We start from the raw sequence: 27,294 nt of genomic DNA on the forward strand, positions 1-27,294 counted from the left end.
CTAGATCCTGTGCATACCTCTTTTCTCTTTTTTCTTGGTTATTGCCTTATTTATTTATTTTTTTAAAAGATGTGTTTTTTTTTAAAGTGGATTCATTGCTTGAGTCTTGCAGGCTGTGTGTCTTACTCAACATTGAGTCCACAGGGCCTGCCACATGTGTAGGCTCATCGAATATCCCCTGAAGCTGAAAAGGCCTACTCTTTGGTTTTGGTAATGCAGATATGTCATGGGTATATGTGAAAGGGAAATGTACAATAGCAACATAGAAACCTATGCCATTGGTGAGATAGTAAACATTTATTGACCACCTACTATGTGCAGGATGTTCTGCCAGGGGCTGTGAAGGATACAGAAATGACTATGAATCAACCCATGTCCTCAAGGAGCTAATACTCTAGTGGAGGAGGAGTTAGAAATGTGCACACATGACTATAATATGAGACAGCCTCTGGTAAGTGCTGTAAAAGAAGTAAGTAAGTCTAGAGGGAATGGGATTACTTTCTAAAGGGCACTAGGAAAATCTTCACAAAAGAGGTGGCAGCTTATGTAGGTAGATGAAATGCAGTGGACAGATTCATAGAGCAGGGGATTTTAGAAGAGTGGGAGCAAAGAGCAAGCTGGGTGATAGTACTTGGTATGTTAGGCAACTGGGAAGATCTGGGGTGATAGGCACTTCATAGGGAAGGTGATGGAGGATAAGCCTGGAAGAAGTTGGGTCCAGGTTATAGAAGCCCTTAAATGCCAAGCATTAGATTCTGTTGGCCATGAGCCGTGAGTAGCCTGTGGTGGCAAGATCAACTATGTAGGTCCGACGGTTATCATGAAGGCCTTAGACTGATAATAATCATAAATCAGATATTATTTGATGCCAACTAGTTACTAGGCACGCTGAGTGATACAGCTAGATAATTTGACATTACTTTCTTGAACCTTTTAAAAATCTACCGTAAGCCTATTGGTAAAACTTTTAGTTAGATAGACTTTAGGAAGATGCTTCTACATTAACATTTTTTGCATTTAATATTTATTTGAGTTTTTAAAATATTTGCTGAAGCTTAAGTATTTAGAAAGTCATTCACAGTCACAGCATTTTTCCATGGAAAGCTGAGGATGAAATCAAGGATAACTTGTGTTTACAAATTACAGTTATATTTGAATTTGACTGCTAGTCTCATTGTGATAAGGACATCTTAACAGTTAGTTGTAAACATTAATTTGGGGGATATACTCTTAATATTGTCGGTATGCTTAATGCGTTGGAGAATGTAAAATCAGCATTAAGACGTTAGCAGTTGGGGAAACATTTTTATGCCTGTTTTATTCTTTCTGTCCTCTAGCGCTTATGTTCTCTGTGGAAGATGTGACATATCCAGACAGTACGTCATAATGCAAGGCAATACGTGGTGAGTGGTGTGACTGTAATGGTAGGGGTTTTGTGACAGCAGAGAGAAGAGCAAACACTGGCACTGGGGGCCTAGGGTGTGGGAGGGATTTTGATATGTGTGGAGCGGAGGAAATGTGTTCACGTGAGCCATGTTCATGGCTAGGAACACACCAGAGCCCTACCCTGATGGAGCTTATAGTTCTGAGGGACAGCCAGATGTGAAAGGTGGAATGAGGTAACTAGTTGGTGAATTGTGATTTACTATAGAACCTGCCAAGAAGCAGCGCAGAGTGTGAGAGGGGAAACCTGACGAAGGCCTGGTAGGTGGCGATAGTGATTGTAGAAAGGCCAGCAAGGGTGTTATTATTGTAGCCAGGGAAGAAATGATGGTGTGAAGTGGATGAAATCAGGAAATATTTATATGAAGAGAAGTGATGGGGATTTAAAATAAATTTTTGGCTAAAGGGAATAAGGAAAGAAAAGTTACCAGATAATTCCCTCGTGTATGATTTGAGGACCAATAAACGCTATTATCTATTGAGATAGGAAACACTAAAAGAGGAGCCAGTGGTATTGTCTTAGAGGGGAGGGTTACTAATTCCTTGTAGAACCTGTTATGTTGCATTTATGGAGTCTCTGCTGAGTGGAGGAAGGTGAAGACGAAGATGCTGGTGCAGATGTAGAGATGTAGAGAATGTGGGGTGTGTGGGTGGGATGATGTGGCAAGGTTCAGATTTTTGGGGAGCCTGAGCACAGACAGAACAGCAACTAATTTAACAGTGGGATGTTGAGTTCATCATTCTGAAGGATGACAGAAGCCAGGGACTGAGACAGGGGAAGAAGAGTTTATTGGCTGTGAGGAGTTTGAGGTATTACAGAGAACACAGCGTCAGATGGGTGGACTAATCCAGTGGCTGAAGGGGTCTGTCCGTTGCTCGGGAAGGTGGTCAGGCATTTGTGAAACCCTGTTTATGGTGAGTTTTAGGTTCTTTTTTCTTTTTCTCTTTTTCTTACTTCCCGTAAAGTCATAGAATGTCGTTCCACCCAGGACGAGGGTGTCCCCGAGGGCGAGGAGGACATGGAGCCAGACCCTCAGCCCCAGCCTTCAGGCCCCAAAATTTGAGACTACTTCACCCTCAGCAGCCTCCTGTGCAATATCAATACGAACCCCCAAGTGCCCCTTCTACCACGTTCTCAAACTCTCCAGCCCCCAATTTTCTGCCTCCACGACCAGACTTTGTCCCCTTCCCTCCTCCCATGCCTCCATCAGCCCAAGGCCCTCTTCCCCCCTGCCCTATACGGCCCCCCTTCCCAAACCACCAGATGAGGCCCCCCTTCCCTGTGCCTCCCTGTTTTCCTCCTATGCCGCCACCAGTGCCCTGTCCTAATAACCCCCCAGTCCCTGGAGCACCTCCTGGACAAGGCACTTTCCCCTTCATGATGCCCCCTCCTTCCATGCCCCACCCCCCACCCCCTCCGGTCATGCCACAGCAGGTCAATTATCAGTACCCTCCAGGATACTCACACCATAATTTCCCACCTCCCAATTTTAATAGCTTCCAGAACAACCCCAGTTCTTTCCCGCCCAGTGCTAATAATAGCAGTAGTCCTCATTTTAGGCACCTCCCTCCATACCCACTCCCAAAGGCTCCCAGTGAGAGAAGGTCCCCAGAAAGGCTCAAGCACTATGAGGATCACAGGCACCGGGATCACAGTCACGGGCGAGGCGAGAGGCATCGGTCCCTGGATCGGAGGGAACGAGGCCGAAGTCCTGACAGGAGAAGACAAGACAGCCGCTACAGATCAGATTACGACCGAGGGAGAACGCCCTCCCGTCACCGGAGCTATGAGCGGAGCAGGTAAAGCCCGTGTGTGTTCTTAGTGAACTGCAGAGGTCCATTTGGGTTTCTCAGAAAACCAAACCAAAAAGGTCCAGCGGTGCATTTTTTATTTATAAAGGGAAGAAAACATGTTTGGGGCTGTTTTGAAGAGGAAGAGACAACTGACAAAGTAGTCAATGTCAGAGAAGCCACTTTTGAAAAGCATTTCAAAAGTATCATTGTAGATTCATTGCCGTGAGTGTAAGCTGATTACTCTGCGTAATACAGCTGACCTTTTAGTGATCTATGAAGGTTCATGTATTGCTTTTTCGTGTGTTTTTTTGCATTATCATATTTATTTTTGTTCAGTATGATCACCGTATCGGGTTAAAGCACCTGAGTTCTTTTGGAACTGATCTGTGTATGGTATTAGGAATTGAATTAGTTAAGCTGAACTTGCTTTCTGGTTTTTAGGATAAGTGGAAGTTTATTGTACATAGTTGCCTTCTTGCTCTGGTTCCTTGTAAAATCCAATAACGTTGGTTACAAAGTTTTCAAAATAGTTTTTAATTTGATTTTGTTGCATTGAAATGTATTCATACTGAGGAAAGTTGTATTTGAAAAATACTGTTTCATTCCAGATCGCATTCATTTTTTTCAAGAGACCAAATATTTGTAGCAGATATATGTAAGAAAGTAAGGTTTCCAGCAGGCATTTCTAAACTGGGACTCATAGATGGGTTTATAGAAATGCTGTGAAGTTATATGCCGAATTTTATGTGTCTGCATGTTTTTCTGTAAGTAAAGTGGTACCTCACAGCAGAGTCTCAAGACTTTTCTCCAAAAGTCTAAGAACCAGTGGTTTAGATGGAAAAGTAAAACTGTGTAGATAACAATTGTACCAAGTAATTTGTACCTTCAGTGAACTCTTTTTAATTGTTGAAGCTTTCCATTTGTCGAGCTAGTAGTGGTGCTTCTCCTTCTGTCCCCTGTGATGTGTTTACCTTCATTGTCCTATGGAACTTCTGTGCTGAAAGGGTTTGAGCTCCCCAACCCAGGTCACTTCACTATGTGGGCTTGTGGAGAACTGGTCTTGGCTCCTGTGGAATCGGTTCACTTCTCGGTTTCCACATTTTTCTCATGGCTGTTGACTTTCAAGGTAATGACTGAACATTTTGCCAGTTAATGATAGTAGTCATTCTCAGTCCTGAAGAGAGTGACTAGTGCTTAGAAAGTTTGGAAGGAAAATGTGTTGTTTCCTCTTCCTGATGCCCAGTGGAAGGTAGAAGAGAACTTACTTCTTGCAGAGATAACTGATTTCTGGTGGGTCAGACCTGGCTGAGAGTTGATAGACTCTAAAAAATCTTTTCGGTGTGAATTACTGTTTCTAGTCAGTTTTGTCCTTAATTTTTCTCTGATGGACTAATTGGCAGAGGCCTATGATAGTTTATTTTATAATTTTATGGTAAAAATCTAAACTGGAAAGTGTTAATAGTTTTCTTTAGACTTTGAAATGATTGTTAATAATCCTGTCTCTGGGGAAACACTTTGCTGTGGACTTCAACATTCTAGAAGGACGCTCCCCCCCCCACCCCATTTTGGGCTGCTGCAGTTAGAGGAATTTTTAGGGCTCTGCTGTAAAAATCCTAAATTCTTGGATCAGGCTTAAACTTGGAGCTATGTGTTTATTTAAAGAACCTTATGTCCTGTCACCTGAGGATCTCTCCTGGTAAGTGAAATCGAGTGCCACGAATCTGCATTATCCCAAACCACAGCTCTTTTACATAGTAAAGACCTGCTTAGGCAGGTAGCTCATCTTTCTACATGGCCTTTATTTCTGTTGGAATTGCTTTGTAATGCATTTGGGTGTCTGCCTTGGAGCTGCCTTAGTGTCAGGGCCACATTATAGTCAGCTCCCTTTGAGGTCTTAGGTAGAGTGTCAGTCGTCTGTCTTATATGGAATGTTTCTGTGAATAAAAAAAGGGGGCACAGGATGTCCTAGCATAACTTCTAGAAGTATATTGGAGAAAACCAAAACGTCACAAATTTGTGCATTAGATCGTGTTAAGTTTATGTAAATTCTGTGGTCTCTCATCTGGTGACTTCTCCGCTTGCTGCTTAGGGTAAGTCAGTCTATCCTTTTTCAGATCCCATCTTCCTTCTTTTTCTCCTCTAAAATATGGTTAAATACTAATTACCAGATTGTTTTAGGACAAACTATTTCTAGAGGAAGTTTGTGAAGAAGTGGGTATGTGTATTTATTATCAGGAAAGATCAAGGTTAGTCTGGGGAATGGGAAAAGAAACAGCCACAGATGCAGTGTACTAAGCATGCTGTTCTGCAGTGTTGGTGGGGTCAGTGCAGTGGTTTCCCAGACCTGAGTGGGGCTATCGCATAATAATCCCCGTAGCTGTCCTGGTGAGTACAATGTGTAGCCATCGGAGAGCTAGTATTATGTACTAAGGAATATCTGGATGCTTGCGGACAATGGAGAGTCTTTGGAAAAGTAACCCAAACATTGTTTTTCTTGCTTTACATGGGTTCATTATAAAGTGTTACTAATGTGCTTTATATCTACATTGGCCTCCTCAGTTTACATCCACTCCAAGGTAGCAGTCATTGTCAGAAGTGTCGTTCTCAGATGAAAAATTCTGTTGCCTGGATGTTAAAATACAAACAAAAAATTAGGGTTGTTCTTTCAGTTGAGTTTTTACTTGGAAATATAGGCAATTATTCTTTTCAACCACCATGCCAATACACATTACATTTTATTTGTCATGTGGTACCACTCACTACTTGGGATTTTACTGCTTAAAAGTAAGCTGTAATTTTATTTATTAATTTTTTTAAAGGAATCTCTACACCCCATGTGGGGCTCAAACCCCAGGAGCAGGAGTTGCATGTTCTACTGACTGAGCCAGCCGGGGACCTCAGTAAACTGTAATTTTAGAAGTGTATGAGATAAAGAATGTGGAATCCCAAGCTCAGGCTACTTTATTTTGGATAGCCGGTGTATACCTGAGGTTTATACACATGTCAGAGGGAATCTTTCTTGAGGAGGAATGATCTTTAAGTGAAAAAACAATTTCTGCTTTAATATCTACACAGTCGATCATTTTTGTAAGCTTTGCTTTTCAGTATATTTACATTTCTTCTACTTGGCAATAGGTTGGGGGATGTTTTTGAGTTTAGACCTATTTGTAGTCTTCTTGCTGGATCCCGGCTACTATGACTTTTTTTTTTTTTTTTTTTCATTCTAAGATTGGGTGGTTATTTCCCTTAGATTTAGTTCTGATTTAAATACTCTATATAGAGTTCCAAGTTTTATTCCAGATCCTCATTGCACTTACTAAATAGACTCAGAAGTTATTATTGTTATCATTATTAAATTCCCATTTTACATTGAAAGGTTTTAAAATCCCTCATTCTATTTTATGTTGCATAAACCCAGTGTCTCCATTTAGAGTTGTTTCCAGATGAAAACAGCATATTAAGGTGAAGTGACTAGGTATCAGGGATACCCATGGCTAGGTACCAGGGATACCTAGAACTGTAACTCAGGCCTCTAACCTGTAAGAGTTTAGAACTCTTCAATTATAGAACCTTATCTTAATTTTCCCAATAAGAGTTTTAATTTACATTTATTTCATGGATGAAATTGAGAGTTTTTTTGAAATGACTAGGTAGTAGAATCCTTGAAACTTTTCCCTGTAGGTTAAACAACTGAGGATTGGCTGGTTGGACCATCTGGAGAGAAGATTATCATAAATCCCTTTGCTGCTTAGCATCAAGTATGACTTCTTTCTTTAAAGAAAACAACAAAAAATGTCCAAGTTAACTTCTGTAAAGTGAAAAGCGCCTTTATCCTTTAATAAATATGAATAAAAATGTCCCATGGAGAATAGTGCCTGAAAAATTTGTGAGGTCCATTTATTTAGAAGATGAATTTAGTGAAAAGAGATGGTGTTTTTGAGTCTTTCTGTTGAAAACAGCTCTGTGTCTTAATTCCTTTAAGAGAGCGGGAACGGGAGAGACACAGGCACCGGGACAGCCGAAGATCACCATCTCTGGAAAGGTCCTACAAAAAAGAGTATAAGAGATCTGGAAGGTAAGCAAGGAGTTGACACTGAAAAAAGTCCTAGATCTCCTTGAATTAGGTTTTGTGCTTATACATAACATCACCAAGTCTTCAAAGTAGCCTGAGTCTATCCAAAATGCCCTGTGAAAAGCTAAATCAGCTAGTAACTTAAAAACCTTTACTTTCAAGATGTATTAAAGATGCACAAGGAAAATCTTGATAGATTTCCAAAAATCAGAAATTTTACAGGTCACTTTTTCTGGCCTCAATTGCTATAAAACAATATACACATTAATAATTTAAGGTGTAAAAAAAGAAAACTTGGGAATTCATAATTATGCTCTTAAATTTACTTGTTTCAGAAAAAAAAAAAAAACAAAAACAAACTCCAGTCACATTTTATTTATTTAGAAGAACAACACTGAGATCGCTGTAAACCAAAATCTATAGGTGTAACCAGTTCTATATCAAGAGGTAAAATTTGTGGACCTATAATCAAGAATAGCACTCTGGAGTCTGATAGATTAGGGGTCATTTATTCTCCCAGTTTTGATATTGGGCAGAATTATCTAACCATTTGAAGCCTCAGTGTCTTTGTCTAAAATAAGAACAGTTACACTTGCTTTATTCAGTGGCTAGTAGTCATTGAGATAATACATGTAAAAACACTTAGAACTGGGTCCAGAGTTAGTGCCAAATAAATGATAACTATGTATGTATATATTTTATATGTAGGATTATATGTAATATATATAAATATGTTTACATAATTATCTGATTACTTGGCTCTGCATATTGGTAGAGTATAAGAAATGCAGAAAAAGGGATTTAAAGGTAAAAAAATTAAATAGCAAACAGAACTATAGCACTATAACAATATTTGGAGGTAAATGCAAGACTTCTTTGAAAGGTCATATGATTTATAAAGTGGCAAATCAGGAAAAGAAAAACGACATTCTATTAGGTAGAAGAAAGAATGGATCATAAGAATGAAGGGGATTTAGAGTGCCGGGGTGGCTCACTTGGTTAAGAGACTATTTCTGGCTCAGGCCCCGATCCCAGGGTCCTGGGATCGAGCCCCACATCGGGCTCCTTGCTCATTGGGGAGCCTGCTTCTCCCTCTCCCTCTACATGCTACTCTGTCTGCTTGCTCTCTCTCTGTGTCAAATAAATAAATAAAAAATTTTAAAAAAAGGAAGGGAATTTAAAAATTCTCGTATGTTGGTATAAGTACAGATGCTATATTTATAAAATTTAAAAACTTGGTTGTGATGCATTGATTTCGATGAAAGCAGATACTACAAATCACTTAAGAAGCAAAAAGTGTATTAGGCCAGTAACTGGAAAAAATTAAAAAAGTTGGATTTATATCATGTTCAAAAAAGTTTTAGACCGTTCTAAAACATTGATGAAGATGGAAGGTGAGCTCAGCTCATGCTGTGACGCCCAGAAAACCGACATGGCAAAATGTTAGTAACCTAATGGAAAGAAAACTACAAAACCATCTCTCTTATGAATATGGATATGAAAATACTGATTAGTATATTAGCCAGTTGTTTTTACTAGCATGCTAAATAATAGTTTACTCCATGATTGCATGGGTAAATTGGTTAGTATTAGGAAATCTATAACTAATTCTTTTTTTTTTTTTTTTAAGATTTTAAAAATTATTTGACAGAGAGACAGCAAGAGAGAGAACACAAGCAGGGGGAGTGGGAGAGGGAGAAGCAGGCTTCCTGCTGAGCAGGGAGGCCAATGCGGGGCTCTATGCCAGGACCCTGGGATCATGACCTGAGCTGAAGGCAGATGCTTAATGACTGAGCCACCTAGGCGCCCCTATAATTAATTCTTTGTGTCAAAATCTGTAGAGTTATGTCAGTTCCTATTTATTTGGTATTTAAAATAGAACCAGCATCCTCTTATAAATAGAAGACTTGGTAAACTAGGTATATAAACAAACTTCTCTAATATGATGGAGAATATCATCTCATAATGAACCTGATTGACACCATCTCAGAAGAGCCTGATTTAGTGTTTAAACCTTTCAGTCCTTCCCATACGAGTTAGGAAAAAGATGCAGTTCCATTGCCTATCACTGTCACCTAACAAGAAGTGAACAAAAAACATTGCAATCATGTGTGTCCCAGGTATTGTATTGGTGTGAGTGATACAGTCATTCACAAGAGTCCCCACTTTAGGAATGAGAAAGTTAAGTGCCATGAGAAGTACTTTTGATAGAGCAATTACACGTTGCTCTGGTAACATAATAGTGTGAGCTCAGTCTCGGGAAGTCATAGAAAAATCCAAATTTTACCTCTTTTTATAGTTGATACTTGAAGTGTTATAGGAATGCATTAGGGAAGGGGATGGAAGAGGGAGAGAAAAGCACACGTGTGAAGGTTGCAGTGTAGCCAAGTGCTCTGAGAAGGTCAAGCCTGGATGTTGGGAAATGAGTTTAGATGGCTTTTGTAGTAATCCATACAAGCGATTGTGCCTAGATCAGTGCAGTGACAGTGGTAATGGGGAACGATAGAGGGAACTGAGTAGTACTATCTCAGTACTGACTGAGATAGGGTCAATAGGATAACTGATGGTGAGGGAAGAGTCAGCAGACATCACCTGAGATCTGGTGCTCCCCATGGTGGGTGGTGAGCACTAGGAAAGATGCAAGATGAGTATAGTTTAGGTATGTGGAGTTTGAGAATCTGTGAGCCAACCAAATGGAATTATGTGGTAGTTAATTGGATACATAGGTGTAAAGTTAAGAAAAGAGATCCCAGATGGAAATACTAAATGGCAGGGATTAGATGAGATTTACAAGGAAGAGTTTGTTCAGAGTAAGGACCTGTGGAGGAGTTGCTAAGGACAGGGGGAAAAAGAAGCCAGATACCGTGGGCCTCAAACCATTGAGGGCCCATTTGAGGTTGGTGATTATTAATGTAGAGTGCTGGAAATCTCTTTGGTCTAGTGGTTTCTTCTCCAATGCCCAGTAGCTTTTGCAGAAGGCAGAGGCTTGGATTCTATGAGTTCCAACTAATGCAGAGGATGAGAAATTAAAATCAGAGATGTAAATACTGTAAAGGAGGAAAACTTACAGTTTGTAGTATAGCTTGTTGTGAAGAAACAAGTTCAAGTTTGGATTTGAAGTTTGGAGTGCCTGAGACACCACCTAAACATATTTTGCTCCTGTTTTGAAATGACCCTCTCAAAGTGTTAAAAAAAAAATATTAATTGATATTCACAACAGACAACTCTGACCATCCATCATTCAAGACAACTGCCTCAAGAGGAGTGGAGTGAGGATAGTTTTGCCCCTGTTTCTTGGCATAAACATTTGGTGGGATTTCAGTACATGTCAGAATGTCTGTGTGAAACAACCGTATTAGCATTTAACTAGCACTTAATAGCTTTGTGATATTGGGCAAGTGATGCAGTTCATAATTCTGTTTCCTCTGTAGGAGATGTTCATATCTGCCTCATAGGATTCTTCTAAGGATTAAATGTGTCAGTAAATTGCTTAGCAGAGTGTTAGGCTTGTAGTGAGCACTAAAATAAACACACAAACTAACCAACCCATACTAGTGGAAACTAAGAGTTGCCATTTTTAGCTAATGGTATTAGCAGGAAAATTCAAGAGGATCAGCTAAGAAACAATGAGAATTAATTCACTGAAGTTGACAATTATAAAAGAAATATACCAAAATTAATATACTTCCTAAATACTGGAAACACCTAAGAAAATGTAGTGGGGAAAAATGTAATTCACTCTAGAAAATAAACTAAAATTAAATATCTTAATAAACTTAAAAAATATATAGATGAGTGTGAAGAAAACTAGAAATGTAGCTAAAGACAAGATGGTATAAATGCATGGAGGCATTCCATATTCCCACAGCGGAAGTGGAGGCCAGTGTTGTGAAAAATACCAGTTTTCTTCAAATAATCCATGATTTTAGTGTAACTTCAGTTGAACTACTAGTTTTAAAACTTTACAATGACTCCAGTTCTTCTTTGGAATAGAAGTGAGAATAATGAAGAAAAATAATTATGCTGGGATACTTAGTTTAGTGGAACCAAAATGTTCAATACACAGAATAATTAAAACGATTTGATGTGGGTATAAAATACCCCAAGTATTGAGCAACATTCAAATAGTATGAAAATTTACATTTATCGTAAAATTATTTCAAGTCAGAGGAGAAACTGATGGGACAATTGATAAGCCATATGGAGGAAAAAATAGAAATTAGATTTCTGTCTTATATTTTGGAGAGGTAGAATAAAAAAGTTTAATGTTAATAAGTAACTGAAGGAAATAAAGAATATTTATTTAACTTTGGGATGGGAAAGTATTCCAAACATTACACTAAGGCAGGCAGCATAAGCAAAAAAAATCTCCAGATTTGGCTGTGTAAGTTATATGTAGCAATGGACAGAATTAAAAGGAAGACAGAAAACTGAAAGAAGTTGCATTCCATTGACAGAGGGGCAGTTATCTTAATCAAAAACCTTTTTCAATGAATAAAAAAGACTATATTCCTAATTTTAACAATACTGGCATAGCATATGATTGGGATGTTCATAAAGAAAGTGAACATGAAACGTTATTTCAGTAGTGATAAAAAAATTGGAAGTTAAATAAGGTACTTCTTTCATCAGAATGGCAGAGATTTAAAAAAATCATATTGACGGGTTGTGTGGAAATGGGAGCTCACATGTGGTTTTGATTGTAGTCTAAACTGGTACTACCTATCTAGAGGAAAGCCTTAAAAAATAGTATACATTCTTTGTGTGGAATAATTTGACAGGTGTACAAAGGACACAAGTGTGATTCACAGTAGCATTTATGATGGCAAAAGAAAAAAAAAAAGAAGGTAACAGCCTAAATGACTCTGATTAGATTTGTTAAATTATGGCCACATATATATATAAAAGAACAGCATGCGCCCATTATAAAAGTGGTTCAGGTATAGATGCATTGAAATGGAAGGGTATTCCTGATTTTCTTTTGAGTGAGAAAGGCAGGCTATAGAGTTCCTGTTTTTTTGTTAAACCGTGTATGTCTTTATATATAGTCCTGTATCTGTATGTTTTAACATATTTGTGAAATGTAGTGGTTATCTCGGAGTGGTTTTATGGGTGAGTTATTTTATTTTTGTTAATACTTTAGTAGCTTTCTACAGTGGATGTACATACATTGTATGGTAACTTCTGGTAACAAAATTAATGATGTACATTGTAAATTATAAGTTATATCAGTAAGTAATCAATGTATGTAATCTTTCTAATCATCCACCCATTCTCCCCTCCACCCTTGCACACTCCTGTCATAAAATCAGAAGTTAGTGGTAGAGTTGATGTGAATAGTGAATCTATGACTTTGATCCGATTGTAAGCTTTCTTGGATGATAGTGACTTTGCTAGTTGTGGCTGCAGAGGATGCCCACATAGCACTGATACAGCAGTTACTGTCTGTGGCTGCATTCTCAGGGTCTGTATGGTTGCATTTAAATTTTTGGATCTTAAGTTAAAATCTGTCCTGTAGATTTTTCTTTCTAAACATATCCATAGGATGGGCCTTTGCATATTTCAAGCAGAAATTCAAGGATATTGAGTTGTTTTTATACTTTTTAATTGAGTTAATATTAATCTGTGCAGGGATCAGAATTAGAGTGGTGGTTCACTAATGAGTAACCCAAGTGTGGACTTCCAGAGAGGTGGTTGGGGAGGATAAAACAGGTTCACTCTTGATTTATGGTCCTCAGGCTCAGTTTATTGGCCAAGCTGAAACCATGTTTTGTGCAGCCTTTGTTTTTTCTTGGCAAAGCAAGCTGTGGAAGATTCAAAACGAGTATTCTCGTTGCTGAGATTGTCTGTATGTGGAGATTTTCCAATATTTCCAAAATATCTTTCTCTTCTAGGAGTTACGGTTTGCCGGTTGTCCCTGAACCTGCTGGATGCACACCAGAATTACCTGGGGAGATTATTAAAAATACAGATTCTTGGGCCCCACCCCCGGAGACTGTGAATCAGTAAGTAGATCTGGGGTAGGGCCTGGGAATTTGTATTTTTAAACAACTAACTTCAGGTGATTCTGATGCCATCAGACTAGTGTTCAGGAATCACTGGTTTAACAAAAGTAAATACGGTGGTTTGGTATGGCCTTTTTATTTGAGGTAAAACGTGAACTAAGTAGTTGAAATAGAATCATTTTACAACATAAGAACATTTTAAATAATTAGCATCCTTTGCCTCCTTTTAAAGTCGCTCCCCAAGTAGGGAGAAAAAGAGAGCTCGTTGGGAGGAAGAAAAAGACAGATGGAGTGATAGCCAGAGCACTGGCAAAGAGAAGAATTATACCTCAATAAAGGAAAAAGAGCTGGAGGAGACACTGCCTGACAAAAATGAGGAAGAGGAAGAAGAACTTCTTAAGCCTGTGTGGATCCGCTGCACCCACTCAGAGAACTACTACTCCAGTGACCCCATGGATCAGGTGGTAGGTCTGAGAAGCTGTAGACCAGGGTTTCTCAATTTTGGCACCTTTGGCATTTGGAGTCAGATAGTTCTTTGGTGGGGCCCGCCCCGTGCATTGTAAGACGTTGAGCAGCGTCTCTGGGCTGTACGCACAGGATGCCAGTAGGACCCCTCTGCACTTGTGATGCCGAAGCTGTCTTCTGACGCTGCCAGATGTCCCCTCCTCCCCTCCCCAGTCGAGAACCACTGCTGTAGACCAAAGTTGTTTTATACAACCAAATGCAAGAGTGCTGCAGTAGATTAATTAAGGTATCTCTTCATTCTGCATTTTTATAACACTGCTAGTCTTGATACTGGTGGTTTGATCAGCTCTCACACAGAAATACTGTATGCAGTTTGTGGTTATGCGTTTATGTGTATCTTTTCCCCGGCAAAATGGGAGATAAAAATTTGAGTTTGTCTCTTATAAGTCTGTCCTTGACCAAAGATAACCATGGGAAGTTTTCCCATGCTTGTTGGCTGCCTTTGTGGAAGCAGGGATCTTCACCCGTTACCCTTCCTGGGCTCGTGAGAGATTCAGTGCACGTGCTGCTCAAGGCGAGGCTCCCGGCCTTGCAGCCCACTCCCTCGTTGCTGTATCCAACTCCACGACCTCCTCTTTCATATGCTCGCCTCTTTTTCCTTGTTTTCCTCCTATCTCCATTTTATTTTTGGTCGCCCTCTATTTTAGTCTCTTTCTCCTGAGAGGTGTTATGACTCCATCCCACTAGTTTAGGCCTGTTTGCCACAGGTAGACACGTGGTAATACTCACTGATTAAATGGATGAGTGGAGGAATGATCGTCTACTGGTTTGGGAGGTGAGAAGTTGAAGATGTCTGATTTAGTGGATGAGGTTAGATAAAAAAGCATTTTCTTTGGAATTTTGTGAAACTAGCTTCTACTTGGCCTGGGATGTTATCTACAGGGAACTTAAAAGTAGACTCTCTTGTCTTAAGAAAAAAGAATTTGAGGGATCTCGTGGTGTGGTCTTTTGCTTGGTAAACTAGAGTAGGGTTTTAAGTCGTGGTTTATGTGATGCAGGAAGGGGAAAGCTTACATGCTGAGCACCTTCATGGTGCTGCAGCTTTACTCGTGCTTCCCCCATTACCTCACTTCATCCTTAAAACATTACTGGAAAGAAGGTATCTGTCGGTTAAGAATGTGGGTGTGAGTCATGCTTGACTAATCGTGACTTAAGGAAGCTGCATTTATTTCTCTCAAGTTGTCTGGAGGGACATGGTGGCTGGTGTTCATTCAGTGGGTCACTGATGGCAGGGCTCTAGGTTGACATCTGCTGCCTCTGGAAAGTCCATCCCATGCCTGGGATGACCCCAGGCATCGTCTTTACACACTTCTGTCCAAACATAGGATGCAGGGATCGTGTGGGGTAGGGCCTTCCTCCAGGAACTTGCTCAGAGCTCCTGTGGATCTTGTCTTCCATCCCTTTCCCAGGGCTACATCATAGGTCTTTCCCAGGGTTTCATTTTCCTTTGCTGCTATAATAAATTTCCACAGACTTCATGGCTCACCACAACACACATTTATTATCTCACAGCTTTGTAGGTCAGAACTCAAACTTACGTCTTACTGGCTAAATCAAGGTGTCAGCAAGGCTGTGTTCCTTTCTGGAGAGAATCTGGTTTCTTGCTCTCTCAGGTAGTTGGCAGAGTTGAGTTCCTTGTGGCTATGGGACAGAGGTCCTTGTTCACTTGCTGGCTGGCTGGTGCAGGTTGCTTCCAGCTTCTGGGGGCCGTGTGCATCCCTTGGCTCATAGATCCCTTTCTTCGTCTTCAGAACGAGCAGTGCAGGTCGAGTGTCTCCCGTGTGTTGAGAATCTCCTGACTCTTTTCACTGCACCTCTCACTACTGTTGGGAAAGGTTTTCCGCTCTTAAGGGCTCGTGTTAGATTGAGCCTGCCCAGATTATCCAGGATAATCTCCTCTTCTCAAATTCCTTAATCACATCTGCAGAGTTTTTTCTGCCACATAAGGTAACATATTTAGTTCTGGGGGATGAGGACAGAGACATCTTTGAGGGTCAGAGGGACTCTGGCTGGAGCCTACTTTTCCTGAGACCAGGAATTCTCTACCCAAATCTGAAGGGAATCATGGTTCTTTTAGCAGGGAAGAAGGGAGAATGGCTGCCATGGATATTAATATCTTTAAAATAACAAAGGTGAAGGCATTGAGGTTCAAAGAGTTTAAACAGGCATAGTTTTTTTTCCTTCTACTTTTATGGGTGTATTAAAACTGGTGTAGAAGGAAAACTAATAAACTAGAAGCCCAACATTGAGCTTTGTGTTTTGTCTTCTGGAGTAGAGAGGTAGAAAGAGTGTCAGCTAGCCTAGATTTGCTGATGTCGGTAATGAGTTGAAGCTTTGAAAAAGCAAAACCTCTTTCGGGACAACCAGATTTTAGGATTCACTTTAACTTGCTTTTTATGTCTTGTTGCGGCCGGCGTGACAAATCGACCAGGAACGTGAGGGTAAGAGGATGAAGAAAAGAACTCGAGAAGCAGAGAGATGGGGGCAGGAGGAGCACTGAGGAGGATGTCCAACAGTGCTAAGTTTATTCAAAGCATTAAGGCCATATATATAGTGATATTACAATAGGAGAAGCAATACATCTGTGTCTAGTTAAACAACCACGAGTTCCCATAATAAGTTTCACACTTGACTATAAGCAGACCTCGTGACGCCAAATGGCTGATGCCAGTACAATTGTTCTGTATTGATACAGCAAACCTGAAAGTAATTTATGGGCTGTACTAGGGCAGCAAGGACCAGCCACGAACTTATGACCCCAACCGAATTGTTCTCATTTGTTTAGCAAGCGTGTGGTAAGTCACGTAGGCAAGCGCACAACACATAGCACAGACCCTTTCTCAGTGCTACTCAACTTTTCCTGTCCTAAACCTTTTGTTAGGTTATTCGGACTTTAAAGGAGGCACAAGTCAGGGCCTGGTTTGGTACTCGTCTCAAGCCTTATTGCGGCCTCCCACAATGTCTGATAGGTCTGGCCCTTACATTTTCAAAATTACTAAGTTGAAGAGTATGGCATTTAAAGTGATTTCAACCTGGGAAGAGAGAGTGGGGCAAAGTGGAGAATTTCCTCTAGGCATGCATTGTGGAACCCTGTTTGTGGAGTGTATGCATATGTGCGTGTGTGTCTGTGTCCCTGTATTTATGGGGCATATGTATGTGGGGGAGAATATATAAGATGTTAACTTCTTCCTTTTTTTTTTTTTTAAGCTTCTATTTATTTATTATAGAGAGAGAGTGCGCCAGTTGGGGGAGGGGCAGAGGGAGGAGAGAGAGAATCTTGAGTAGACTCTATGCTCAGCTCAGTCTCATGGCCCTGAGATTATGACTTGAGCTGAAACCAGGAGGCAGATTCTTAACTGAGCCACGCAGGTGCTCCTGTCTTTGGCACTTTAGATGCTACCAAGATGTTCCTTTTTAAAAAAATTTTCTTAAATTTGAATATAGTTGACAATGTTACATTAGTTTCAGGTGTGCAAGGTACAACATGTTTCCCTTATGTTATGCTCAGAAGTGTAGCTACCACCCCCTGTCACCATGTGACGGTATCACAGTGTCATTGCCTGTATTCCCTATGCTGTGTCTTTTATCCCTGTGATTTCTTTGTTCCATAGGATATTTATTTTTGATCATTGGGTTAATGTGGAAGACAGAATTAGTGATTTTTAGTAGTGGGAAAGTGTATGTTCCATAGGAGAGTGTCAGCTATCATGATATCCTGTGGGGGGCGGGGGTCATGATTTATTTTGTCATATCAGAAGGGCATAGATGAACAGTTCTTATGTTTCTCACTGTTGGCAGAGTGCATTTTCATGAGGATTGTGTTAGTCATAAATGTTGTATGTGATTCAGAACACCATTGCCAGCATTAGGAATTTTGTTTTTAAATGTTTGTTAAGTTGAAGGAGATGGCATCTTGCTGTTACAAATCCTTGATTATTTGTGAAGTCCTATGTCTCTTTGGTATGGCTATTGTTGATGTAGTTCCTAATATTGATCCTTTCTTTTTCAAAGGGGGATTCTACTGTGGTTGGAACAAGTAGGCTGCGTGACTTATACGATAAATTTGAGGAAGAGCTGGGGAGTAGGCAAGAAAAGGCCAAAGCTGCTAGACCTCCGTGGGAGCCTCCTAAGACAAAGCTAGATGAAGATTTGGGTGAGTCACAAACTTTGGACCAACTTCCAAACCAAGACCCTGGACTCTTGTTATTGCTGAAACCTTGACTTTGGAGATGAGTTCTTGAGAGTCACACGTTGAAATTTCTTCTTTCATTTTATTTTCCTTAATTATGGTCAGCAAAAAACATAACAATGGAACTTTCTCTTTTTTGATCTTATTTTTCCTTAGTTAATAAGAGATCTCATTTGCAGGGCATGTTAACAGTCATGTCCCTTGTAGAATTGCCTAGTCTTAGAATCAGAAGGGACCATAGACCAGCCTCCCCACCAAAAGCAGGAGCCTGTTAACCCCAACCCTGTGCCTTGTGCCACTCATGGACAGGCATTCCGTGTGGCCCTCTCCACTGCCAGGGGGCTCCTGCTTTGATGAGGAAATGCCAGTGCTGGGCCAGCTCTGATCGAAGGTTTCTCTCAACTCACAAGGATACTTTCCATAATTTTCTCATATGGTGGTCTATTTTTCCATGTGTATTCTGAGGTTTCAAGTAGATGCTAAGATCTTTGAGGATAGAAACTGCTTTTTACCACTCTGAGGCCTTAGCCCCTAACAGAAAGCGAGTCACAGATGAGGCATCCGCTGTGCCTTTTCCATGTTCTTTGGCTCTCATCTGCCCATCCTCATTATGTTTGCCAGCTGAGAGGCAGTGTCCACGGTGGGCAAAAACACTGATGGAACCAGCTGGCCTGGGTTCAAATCCCTGCTCTACCACTTGGTATGTGACCTTAGATAAGCGATTTAATCTCTCTGTGCCTTACTTTTCTCATCTGTAAAAGAAGGAAGACAATAGCATCTATCTTATGCAATACACTAAAAAATCCAACTGTGTAAGTGTTGGGTTTTATTACTATACTATACTTCATTAATCTCTTGTAGGATTAACCTAAGTTCTAAGTCTGTTTTTTAAAATTGTGGTAAAGTACACATTACACAAAATGTACCATTTAACCACTTTTTAAATATACAGTTCAGTAATATTGAGACCATTTACATTGTTGTGTAGTCTCCAGAACTTTCATTTTGCTCAACTTAAACTCTGTACCCATTAAACAGCTCCCCAGTCCCTCTTCCCACTAACCTCTGGCAACCACCATTTTGCTTTCTCTTCTATGAATTTGAGCTCTAGTCTGATACCTCCTAGAAGTAGAATCACACATCTTTTTGTGACTAGCTTACCTCACTTAGCAAACTTCTCAGTCTTTTTATCTAGTCACTTCCAAGGACTAAAACCATCTTTTGCTCCTATGGAGAGAAAAAAATCTAAAATCTTTAGTCTGGTAATCAGAGTCTTCACTCTGGCATTCATGATACCCGAACTCCTTATCTCCTGGTATTTTTCTGCGGGGCCTTTGCTCTAGCCAGTCTGCCTGGGCTTTTCCCTCCATGCTTTGGTCCGAGTGCCCCCTTTGCATTCCTTTCCCCTTAGCCCCTCATCAGCCTGTCTCTGCCCCATCTGTGTGTCTGGATCACATGCACCCCTTCCAGGAAATCTCAGGGACCCTCTGGGTCAGGGTGGACTCGGCCTTTTTTGAATTACTGCACCTTTTTAAATGTGAGAGTCCACACTACCACTGTGGTTTGCATTGTCTCTGGTACTGTTCATTAGGTGTTTCTCTGAAACTGTTTTCATTGCTTCCGTAACTAGATTGTAACTTAGCACCATGGGCTCTATTATTTTCATAATAATATTTTTGTAATCCATGGGCTTAGCGGAGTGCTTGGTGTGGGGTAGGCACCCAGATGTTTGCTGAAAGAATAAACAATTGTGAATTTCTTCATCTTCTCTGTTTTTCCCCTAACCTGTATTAGAGAGTTCGAGTGAATCCGAATGTGAGTCTGATGAGGACAGCACCTGTTCGAGCAGCTCAGACTCTGAAGTTTTTGACGTCATTGCAGAAATCAAGCGCAAAAAGGCCCATCCTGACCGACTGCATGATGAGCTTTGGTACAATGACCCGGGGCAGGTGCGCATGTTTTTATGTTGTGTTCTTGCTGTGAAGGTTGCAGACCCACACATCACATTTATGACTCCAGGTTCAGAAGATGCATGTTGGCTGGTATGAAAACTGAATTTTACTCTTGGGGTTGTGTGTCATACCTTGGAGCTCATTTCTTTTCAGCTTCAGAGCTCAGCCCAAGCATAAGCACCAGAGCAACTGTCTCTTGAATCACATTTGACGATGTTTGTAAATTCTGTGTTAGGGAGCAGGATAATGGTGCTCCCTCCTTAAACTTGCAGTAAATGGAAGGAGACAAATGGTAGGCTGAGGGAGAGAGCACTTGTAGGTCTTTTTAAAAGCAATGCATCTGGAAGGTATCTTGCAGCATATAGTAAACAATGTCTTAAGTCCTGGAAGACTTCATATTTCTTTTTTTTTTTTTTCTATTTATTTATTTATTTATTTTTTAAACATATAATATCTTTTTATCCCCAGGGGTACAGGTCTGTGAATCGCCAGGTTTACACACTTCACAGCACTCACCATAGCACATACCCTCCCCAATGTCCATAATCCCACCCCCCCAACCCCCCTCCCCCCATTAACCCTCAGTTTGTTTTGTGAGATTAAGAGTCACTTATGGTTTGAAGACTTCATATTTCTTAGTTGGTAATAGTCACAATTCCTTGTAAGTTCTGTTCCTTGTTAAGCACTTTTGAGCTAATGATGTCATAGCTGGACATAATCATTTTTATTTTTACTTACTGTTTTATTATGAATTAAAACTTCATTCCAAATAGTATCTTTATAAAAGAATTGTACTTTGTAAATATATAATACATATAAAAATAGTATCTTTAATGCACATGGAGTTATTAAGCATAATAAAACATATACCTATCCAAAGATAATGTGAAATTTATACTTTATAAATAAATGCATACCATTCTATATTAATTTGAATGCCCTTCTGGTTCTTGGTAGATGACAGCTATCTGAATGGTTTTTTTCTTTAGAATTAATATAGGTGGAATGCCTGATAGAAATTTATTTTTGTGATACTTTTTGCTCTCTTGGAATTGAGTAGAAATGTTTAAAAATTGTGAAGCATTTTGAGTATTACTTTATGTTATTAACCATGCATATGATCTCTCTGAACAGTTTTAGTGAGTTATAATTCACACACTATGCAATTTACACACTTAAAGGTGTACAATTCATTTTTCTTTTTTTTTAGTGTAGTCTTGAGATTTAACAGCTATCATAATTTAATTTTGGAACATTTTTGTTTTCCCTAAAAGAAATCCTGTGTCCATTAGTTGTCATACCCTTTTCCCCATATGTGGTCTTCTTAACACTCTGTTGTTCTGTCAAGAAGCCTATCCCTTGGTTCTATACATTTCTCCTCCCTTCCTCCCTCCCTTCCTTCCTTCTTTCCTTCCTTCCTTGTTTAATTTGAGAGAGAGAGAGAGAGAATGAGCTGGGAGGGGGCAGAGAGAGAGGGAGAAGCAAGCTCCCTGCTGAGCAGGAATCCAGTGCAGGGCTGATCCCAGGACCCTGGGCTCGTGACTGAGCTGAAGGCAGATGCTTAACCGACTGAGCCACCCAGGTGCCCTTCTTATTTTTATTAGAGATTTACAGAGGCCTTCTGTGTAGTCTCACCCTTCTGTTTACTATGTTTGGTTTGTGTCCTCTGTACAGTTGAGCCTTGTAAAGCCTGAGCTGCCCTGGGGCCCGAGACCCTAGTAAAAGGCAGGAATGTAGGATGTCTATGTGCTTCTCTGGAAATCAGGGAGCACGAAGTGATTTCTGCACTGACCAGCATTTGAAGTGTGTTGTGATTTTTGAGTGAAGCCCATCACAACTCGGTTTGCCAAATGTTACTTTGGATAACATCTTAATGTGATTTTTTAGGTAGCAGTGTTATCCCTCTGCAGTGCCGCCTGAAGCTTTAGGTTTCCCAAAAGGATAAAGAAAGTTAGCATTTTTCAGTTTAATATTTCTGTTTGAAGTTTTATTGAGACATTTTCTTTGGATGCAAGTTACAAAGCCCTAAAACTTTAAGGAAACGGGTGTGTTACGTGTTAGTTCCATATACCTACATCTATATATTTTTAATAAATACAAAGAAAGCGAGAAATGGAGCTCCGTGTCTCCATCTTCCAATTGATGCTCTGGTCTCTGTTTTGATTGAGTATTACCATTTGTATTGAATAAACTCATGAAACTGGCTTTAAGGCCCTTTATGATTTGGACCACAGTTCAGCATCTTTCGTCTTCTTGCTTGTATAAATTCTGTTTAGATGGGTCTCATGTCCCTGGAGCATAACGTAGGCTTTCTTCCCTCCCTTTCTTTCCTCCTGTGTTGCCTCATGTAGATTAGCCATCTTCTTTTTCTGTCCTGTTCGCCCTTCACATTTCGTTCCTTTAAAACCAGTGGTGGGGCACCTGGGTGGCTCAGTGGGTTAAGCCTCTGCCTTCGGCTCGGGTCATGATCCCAGGGTCCTGGGACCGAGCCCTGCATTGGGCTCTCTGCTCGGCGGGGAGTCTGCTTCCCCCTTTCTCTCTGCCTACCTCTCTGCCTACTTGTGATCTCTCTCTGTCAAATAAATAAATTAAAAAAACAAACAAACAAAAAACCAGTGGTATGGTATTGCCACATGGACTCTTTCCCTTTTTCTTTAAATTACTAAGTATATCCTATGTATGTTATTTCTCCTGTCTAGAATAACTATTCCTTGAATACATGGACCCCGAGTTATTTGTCACCCTCCTTCCCCCCTAATGCTTAGCAGTCATCTTTCTGTCCAAGAGGCATTCAGCAATTACTCACTCTTTCTATCATGTGGGTGTAGTTTATGGCAGTAAAAGGAATTCAGGTGAAAAAACAGACATTGGCTCACCTGATTAGCATTGAGTTTCTCTGCTTCTGGTAGGATTTTTTTTTTCCCCTCTGCTTTAGATACCTTTAGGTTTCCCTTTTGGAAACATTTAATCTGCAGGTCACCTTCAGAGCATTGTGTGTTCCTTCAGGATATAAAATATGCTTTTCTTTTGTGAAAGAGTCATTTTTCCTGGAATAAGAAGTGGGAGAAACACACTGGAAAGTCGTAGGAGAAGACGGGGGCAGACAGTGCACTGACATTGATATTTTCTGCTTGGCTGCACAAATAACTCGGGAACCCAGTGTTGTCATACGGTTTCTCTTTATCAGACAATAGAGACAGTCTGTGGCATTATTGGTTTTGGAACATCCATTTAATCTTCTAGCCATGACAGCCCCTTCAGAGCTCCTGTACTCGTGACATTAAAACCCACACAGTTTCTGAGGCCTCCTTGTGCATGGTATTTTTTCCCCCCCAATAAAAAAGAATTACATTCTGTTTCTGACAGATGAATGATGGGCCACTCTGCAAATGCAGCGCCAAAGCCAGACGCACAGGAATCAGGCACAGCATTTATCCCGGAGAAGAGGTAACTCATGTGGCTTATTATATTTGTAAGTGCTGAGAAGCCGGAAGTAGACAGATGCTGTTGCTGTTCTTTTCCCACAAATGAAATAATACCATTGAAATAGTCTTTTTATCTTCCCTAATAGTCTCCGTTACTGATAATTGGAGAAGAAAAGTACTTGGGTTTTGGGGGGTAGAGTGGGGAATGTTATCAAGGAACTTTAAAAAGTTTTGGAAGATTCATTGTTTAAAACAGGCAGGGTATATTTGAGGGGGTTTTGTTGTTAGTTTAAATATCTTAAAACTGTACACCTGGTAATTTTTTTCATGATTTTATTATAAATGGTTATGAATGGCCTTGGAAAAATGATCTTACTAAGCTGTGGTAAGGCACATTTTCTCTTTCCTTAGGGATATATAGGTCTATAAGGGTGTGCTGTTATCCTCGTTAGTCTAGGGTCCCCACTAAACTGTGAGAGGCACATGGACTGTTTGACCTGTATACCCCATCCCCTGGTTCATCAAGCACACTCCAAATACATTTGAGTGAATGAGTTGAATACTTCATATCATAGAGATTCATGTAACTGCTCCCTTTCAATTATTTTCCTTCATTTTCCCCCTGCCATCTTTTATTTTTATGTTATTAATCGCAGATTATCACTTAATGATCCATCATACTATGTTTAATCATAGTACTTGTAAATCCTTAATTTCTCTGGAAGACTTGTTTGAGACCATAATAGTAATGAGAATAAAGACTATGAGGCAGTGATGGATAGTTTTAACTGCTTCCTTGCTTTTACCTCATTTGTCTTTGGGTGTCGGCAAGTGTAGCAAGGGACTGCGACAGGATCTGCACCTCGCGACAGGATCTGCACCTCGTGGGTGTCCACACCTGTGCCTCAGGTGCTGCAGTAGAGTTTGCAGTATGAGATGTTTTGTAAGGATCAGGCAAGAAGAGAGTGGAGGCAGGGCTGAGCAGAAGGAGAGGTCCCCCTGTGACAGGTCTCATAAAGCCCCAATTACTGGAATTGTCTTGCATCAGGCTGGCCTAGCCTTCACACCTTCTTTGTCCTCTGTCCTCAGAGTGGGCTGCCCTGGGAAGGGCATGATTTTGGGAAAGGGGGCTCTATAGCAGAAGCTGACTCTGAAGGAGCCAGTGGCTGTAGGCTGTCTGCTCTCTCCACAGTTGGGCAGCAGGCCCTTTGAAGGAAGATCTGGGTGGATGGCTGTGCTGGCTGAGAACTGGTGGGAGGCAAACCCATACTCAGAGTACATGTTTATTCCTGTGAGACAAACTTCAAGATGAATGGGGCCTACATAGCCAACTACCTACTAAGTGGCAGGTTGGTCTTCTCAAGGACTGAGGAGCATTTTGGGGGTCCGTTATTGGTCATTGTAGATGGCCTGTTGGATATTCGGTATTGGCTGTTAGTTTAGCCAAGGTAAGTCAGGTCCCTGATGTTGGGCTCATGAGAATCCTCTGCCTGTGCTGCTGTGGCCCCTTCATTCATGTACCCAGACTGTCAGCTCTGGGTGCTGATGACTGAGGCTGGCTGACCCCATCTGGCCAAGTCATTTGTCAGTGAGGTGGTTTAGTACCTCTTCCATGGTCTGTGATCTCCAGTGTACACCCAACACGTGATACAGAGATTGTTGCATTCACTCCCACTTATGCACCCACACGTCGACCCCAAGACCTTTTTTGGTTTTAATAAAAAAAAAATTTTTTTTAAGTAATCTCTACATCCACCGTGGGGCTCAAACTCACAACCCCAAGATCAAGAGGCGTATGCTCCACCGACTGAGCCAGCCAGGTGCCCCTGCCCCAAGACATTCTTATCCCTGATCTTCCAATCTTTTTCCTTCTGGCCTCTGACCAGCTGGCATGGCCACTTGCTTCTGCCATGAGTCCATCTATATTCTAACCTCAGGCTACTTCTCTTTCCACACAAAGTGGATGACCAGGTACATTGCCTGAAACTCTGCTCACTGGAAAGACTTTCCTTCATTACTGTCTTTCAGATTCCTCCCTGAATGAGGCTGCATCACAGTCCATCTTCGGCTTGCTCCCCCACCCCTGACTGACTTATTTGCAAACCCAGCTTGGGCTTTTCCCTCTGCTTTCATCCTTCTATCCTTGGTCAGCCGCTGAGTGAGGGTGCCGGTGGGACAGGGACACCTGCTCCCGCGGCCTGTTTATGCTTGCTGCTCCTACGCGTGCCTGGTTCTGGATGTATAGGCTCCCATCTTAGGACGGATGGTTGCCGGTCCCTTCCAGACTTCTGCCTGGGTCAGACTGACAGAACCCAGCTCGTGCTGGGCTGTTCAGCCACATGCCTGTTTCCATCCCTAGGCCATGCCTTCCATGTCTCCCCGGGCCAGTAGCACACTGGTGGTTTCTCAGAGGCATATCGTTCTTCACCGTAGACAGCATGGCTTTGCTCCAGAACACCAAATACCAGCGTTGTGATTCTCCCTGTGTGGCCAGACTCCCCTCAGCATCGTTTCCCACCAGCGATGTAGGATTTGCTGAATTACATGGCCCCCCGCAGCAGGGCTACTCGCAGCAGGGCTACTCGCGCTATAGCTTGGAACTGCTGGAGCCTTCCACGGGAACCCCACTCCCAGGTGGCAGCCTTCTGTGCTGCTCCAGGACTGGGTGGGCACAGTGTTCCGAGGTGGGGGTTAGACTGCCTCCCAGAGAGGCCCGCCTGGTGCTGTGCTTTCTTCACTGTAGGAGGTAGAAGATGCAGTGATTTGTCTGTTACTGTGGACTGATGTCTTGGCACTCAGATCCCTGGCTCTTAAAAATGGTTGTGGCTGTGGTAGGCCCCTGGATCGTTGTAGGGGGTCTCCCGTACCGTCTGGAACATGTGTGCTTTGCCGAGGCTTTTAGTTTGATAAACATCGACTCACAGATGCAGTGAAGGTTCATGTTCCACAGCATGTCCAGAAGGTCGAGAGCGCCATGGACCGTTGGGGCAGTGAGTGGGAGAGGTAGTACAGCCTGGCGGCAAAGCTGTAAATGTTGTCTTTTCTCTGTGAATGAGCATAGAATGTGAACTGTGTCTTACTCTCATTCTGATTGGGATGGAAAAGAATACATTCAGCAAATCACTTTGAACAGGAGGTCCTATGAGTCTGCTCTGAACTGTAGCGTATGGCACAGCTGTGCTTGTGGTAGTCTCTAATTATCCTGCAGGATCCTTTTTTCCCCCACCAGAAGCCAGATTGGTGAATTAAAGATACGATGACACTGTCACCCCTGTGTCTTTTGGGTCCTTAAGGATGGCGCTAATCTATACCATCCCCCAAGAGTGATCCTGGTTTTGGTGCCTGTGTCAGGGATGGTGGAATTTCGATGGCTTCTGCTTGACCTTTTCCATTATGATGGCTCTTACTCCACAGAATAAGGACCGTGTTGGGTGGTGCCTCTGCCAATTTTGTCAATTCCAATGAAGTGTTTCGGGGGCCAGGGGAAACGCCTCCTGGGCAGATCTGTGGATGCAGGGGACCGACTAGAAACAAGACCTTGACTGAGATTCCTTTTTTTTTTTTTTTTTTTACCTTGGCTTCACATCACCAACTCTATAATGTGTACCAAAGTGATGTACCCAGCCTCCTCTGAGTAACAGTGTTGATTCAGATGCTCTGTCCAATATTCCTTGAATAATCTCGGTCCCCCTTTCCCCTGTGTACAGTTTTTTGGGTACATGGCCATAAGTCCCTTTGGGGAAGGACAGTGTTGTCATGACCATTTTTGCTTGCAGTGATGTTGTAGGGCCCTTCTTACTATAGGTCTAGAACTGGGAAAAGGATCATGACTTTATTGGAGCAACCTGTCTCCAGCCCTTGGTTAACCATTCTTGATTTCTTCTGTTGG

The 27,294-nt window shown here is 41.4% G+C and overlaps 1 protein-coding gene across 4 annotated transcripts in view; it reads left to right on the forward strand.

The window, feature by feature from the left end:
* Positions 1-27,294, forward strand: part of LOC111140887 (drosha ribonuclease III) — a 119,503-nt gene that overhangs the window by 990 nt on the left and 91,219 nt on the right. For 2 of the 4 annotated variants that reach the window (XM_022493133.1, XM_022493134.1), the window contains exons 2-10: positions 322-451; positions 1,338-1,403; positions 2,410-3,243; positions 7,220-7,312; positions 13,204-13,314; positions 13,547-13,778; positions 17,851-17,992; positions 19,823-19,977; positions 23,347-23,427. In XM_022493133.1, coding sequence (XP_022348841.1) covers positions 1,387-1,403; positions 2,410-3,243; positions 7,220-7,312; positions 13,204-13,314; positions 13,547-13,778; positions 17,851-17,992; positions 19,823-19,977; positions 23,347-23,427 — 1,665 coding nt within the window. In that variant the 5' untranslated portion in view covers positions 322-451; positions 1,338-1,386. The remainder of the gene's footprint in view (positions 1-321; positions 452-1,337; positions 1,404-2,409; positions 3,244-7,219; positions 7,313-13,203; positions 13,315-13,546; positions 13,779-17,850; positions 17,993-19,822; positions 19,978-23,346; positions 23,428-27,294) is intronic. The other 2 variants (XM_022493136.1, XM_022493135.1) reach the window with 2 other exon arrangements.

Source organism: Enhydra lutris, unplaced genomic scaffold (assembly GCF_002288905.1).
Source record: "Enhydra lutris kenyoni isolate GAN:26980312 unplaced genomic scaffold, ASM228890v2 scaffoldscaffold5, whole genome shotgun sequence".
Lineage (NCBI taxonomy): Eukaryota > Metazoa > Chordata > Mammalia > Carnivora > Mustelidae > Enhydra > Enhydra lutris.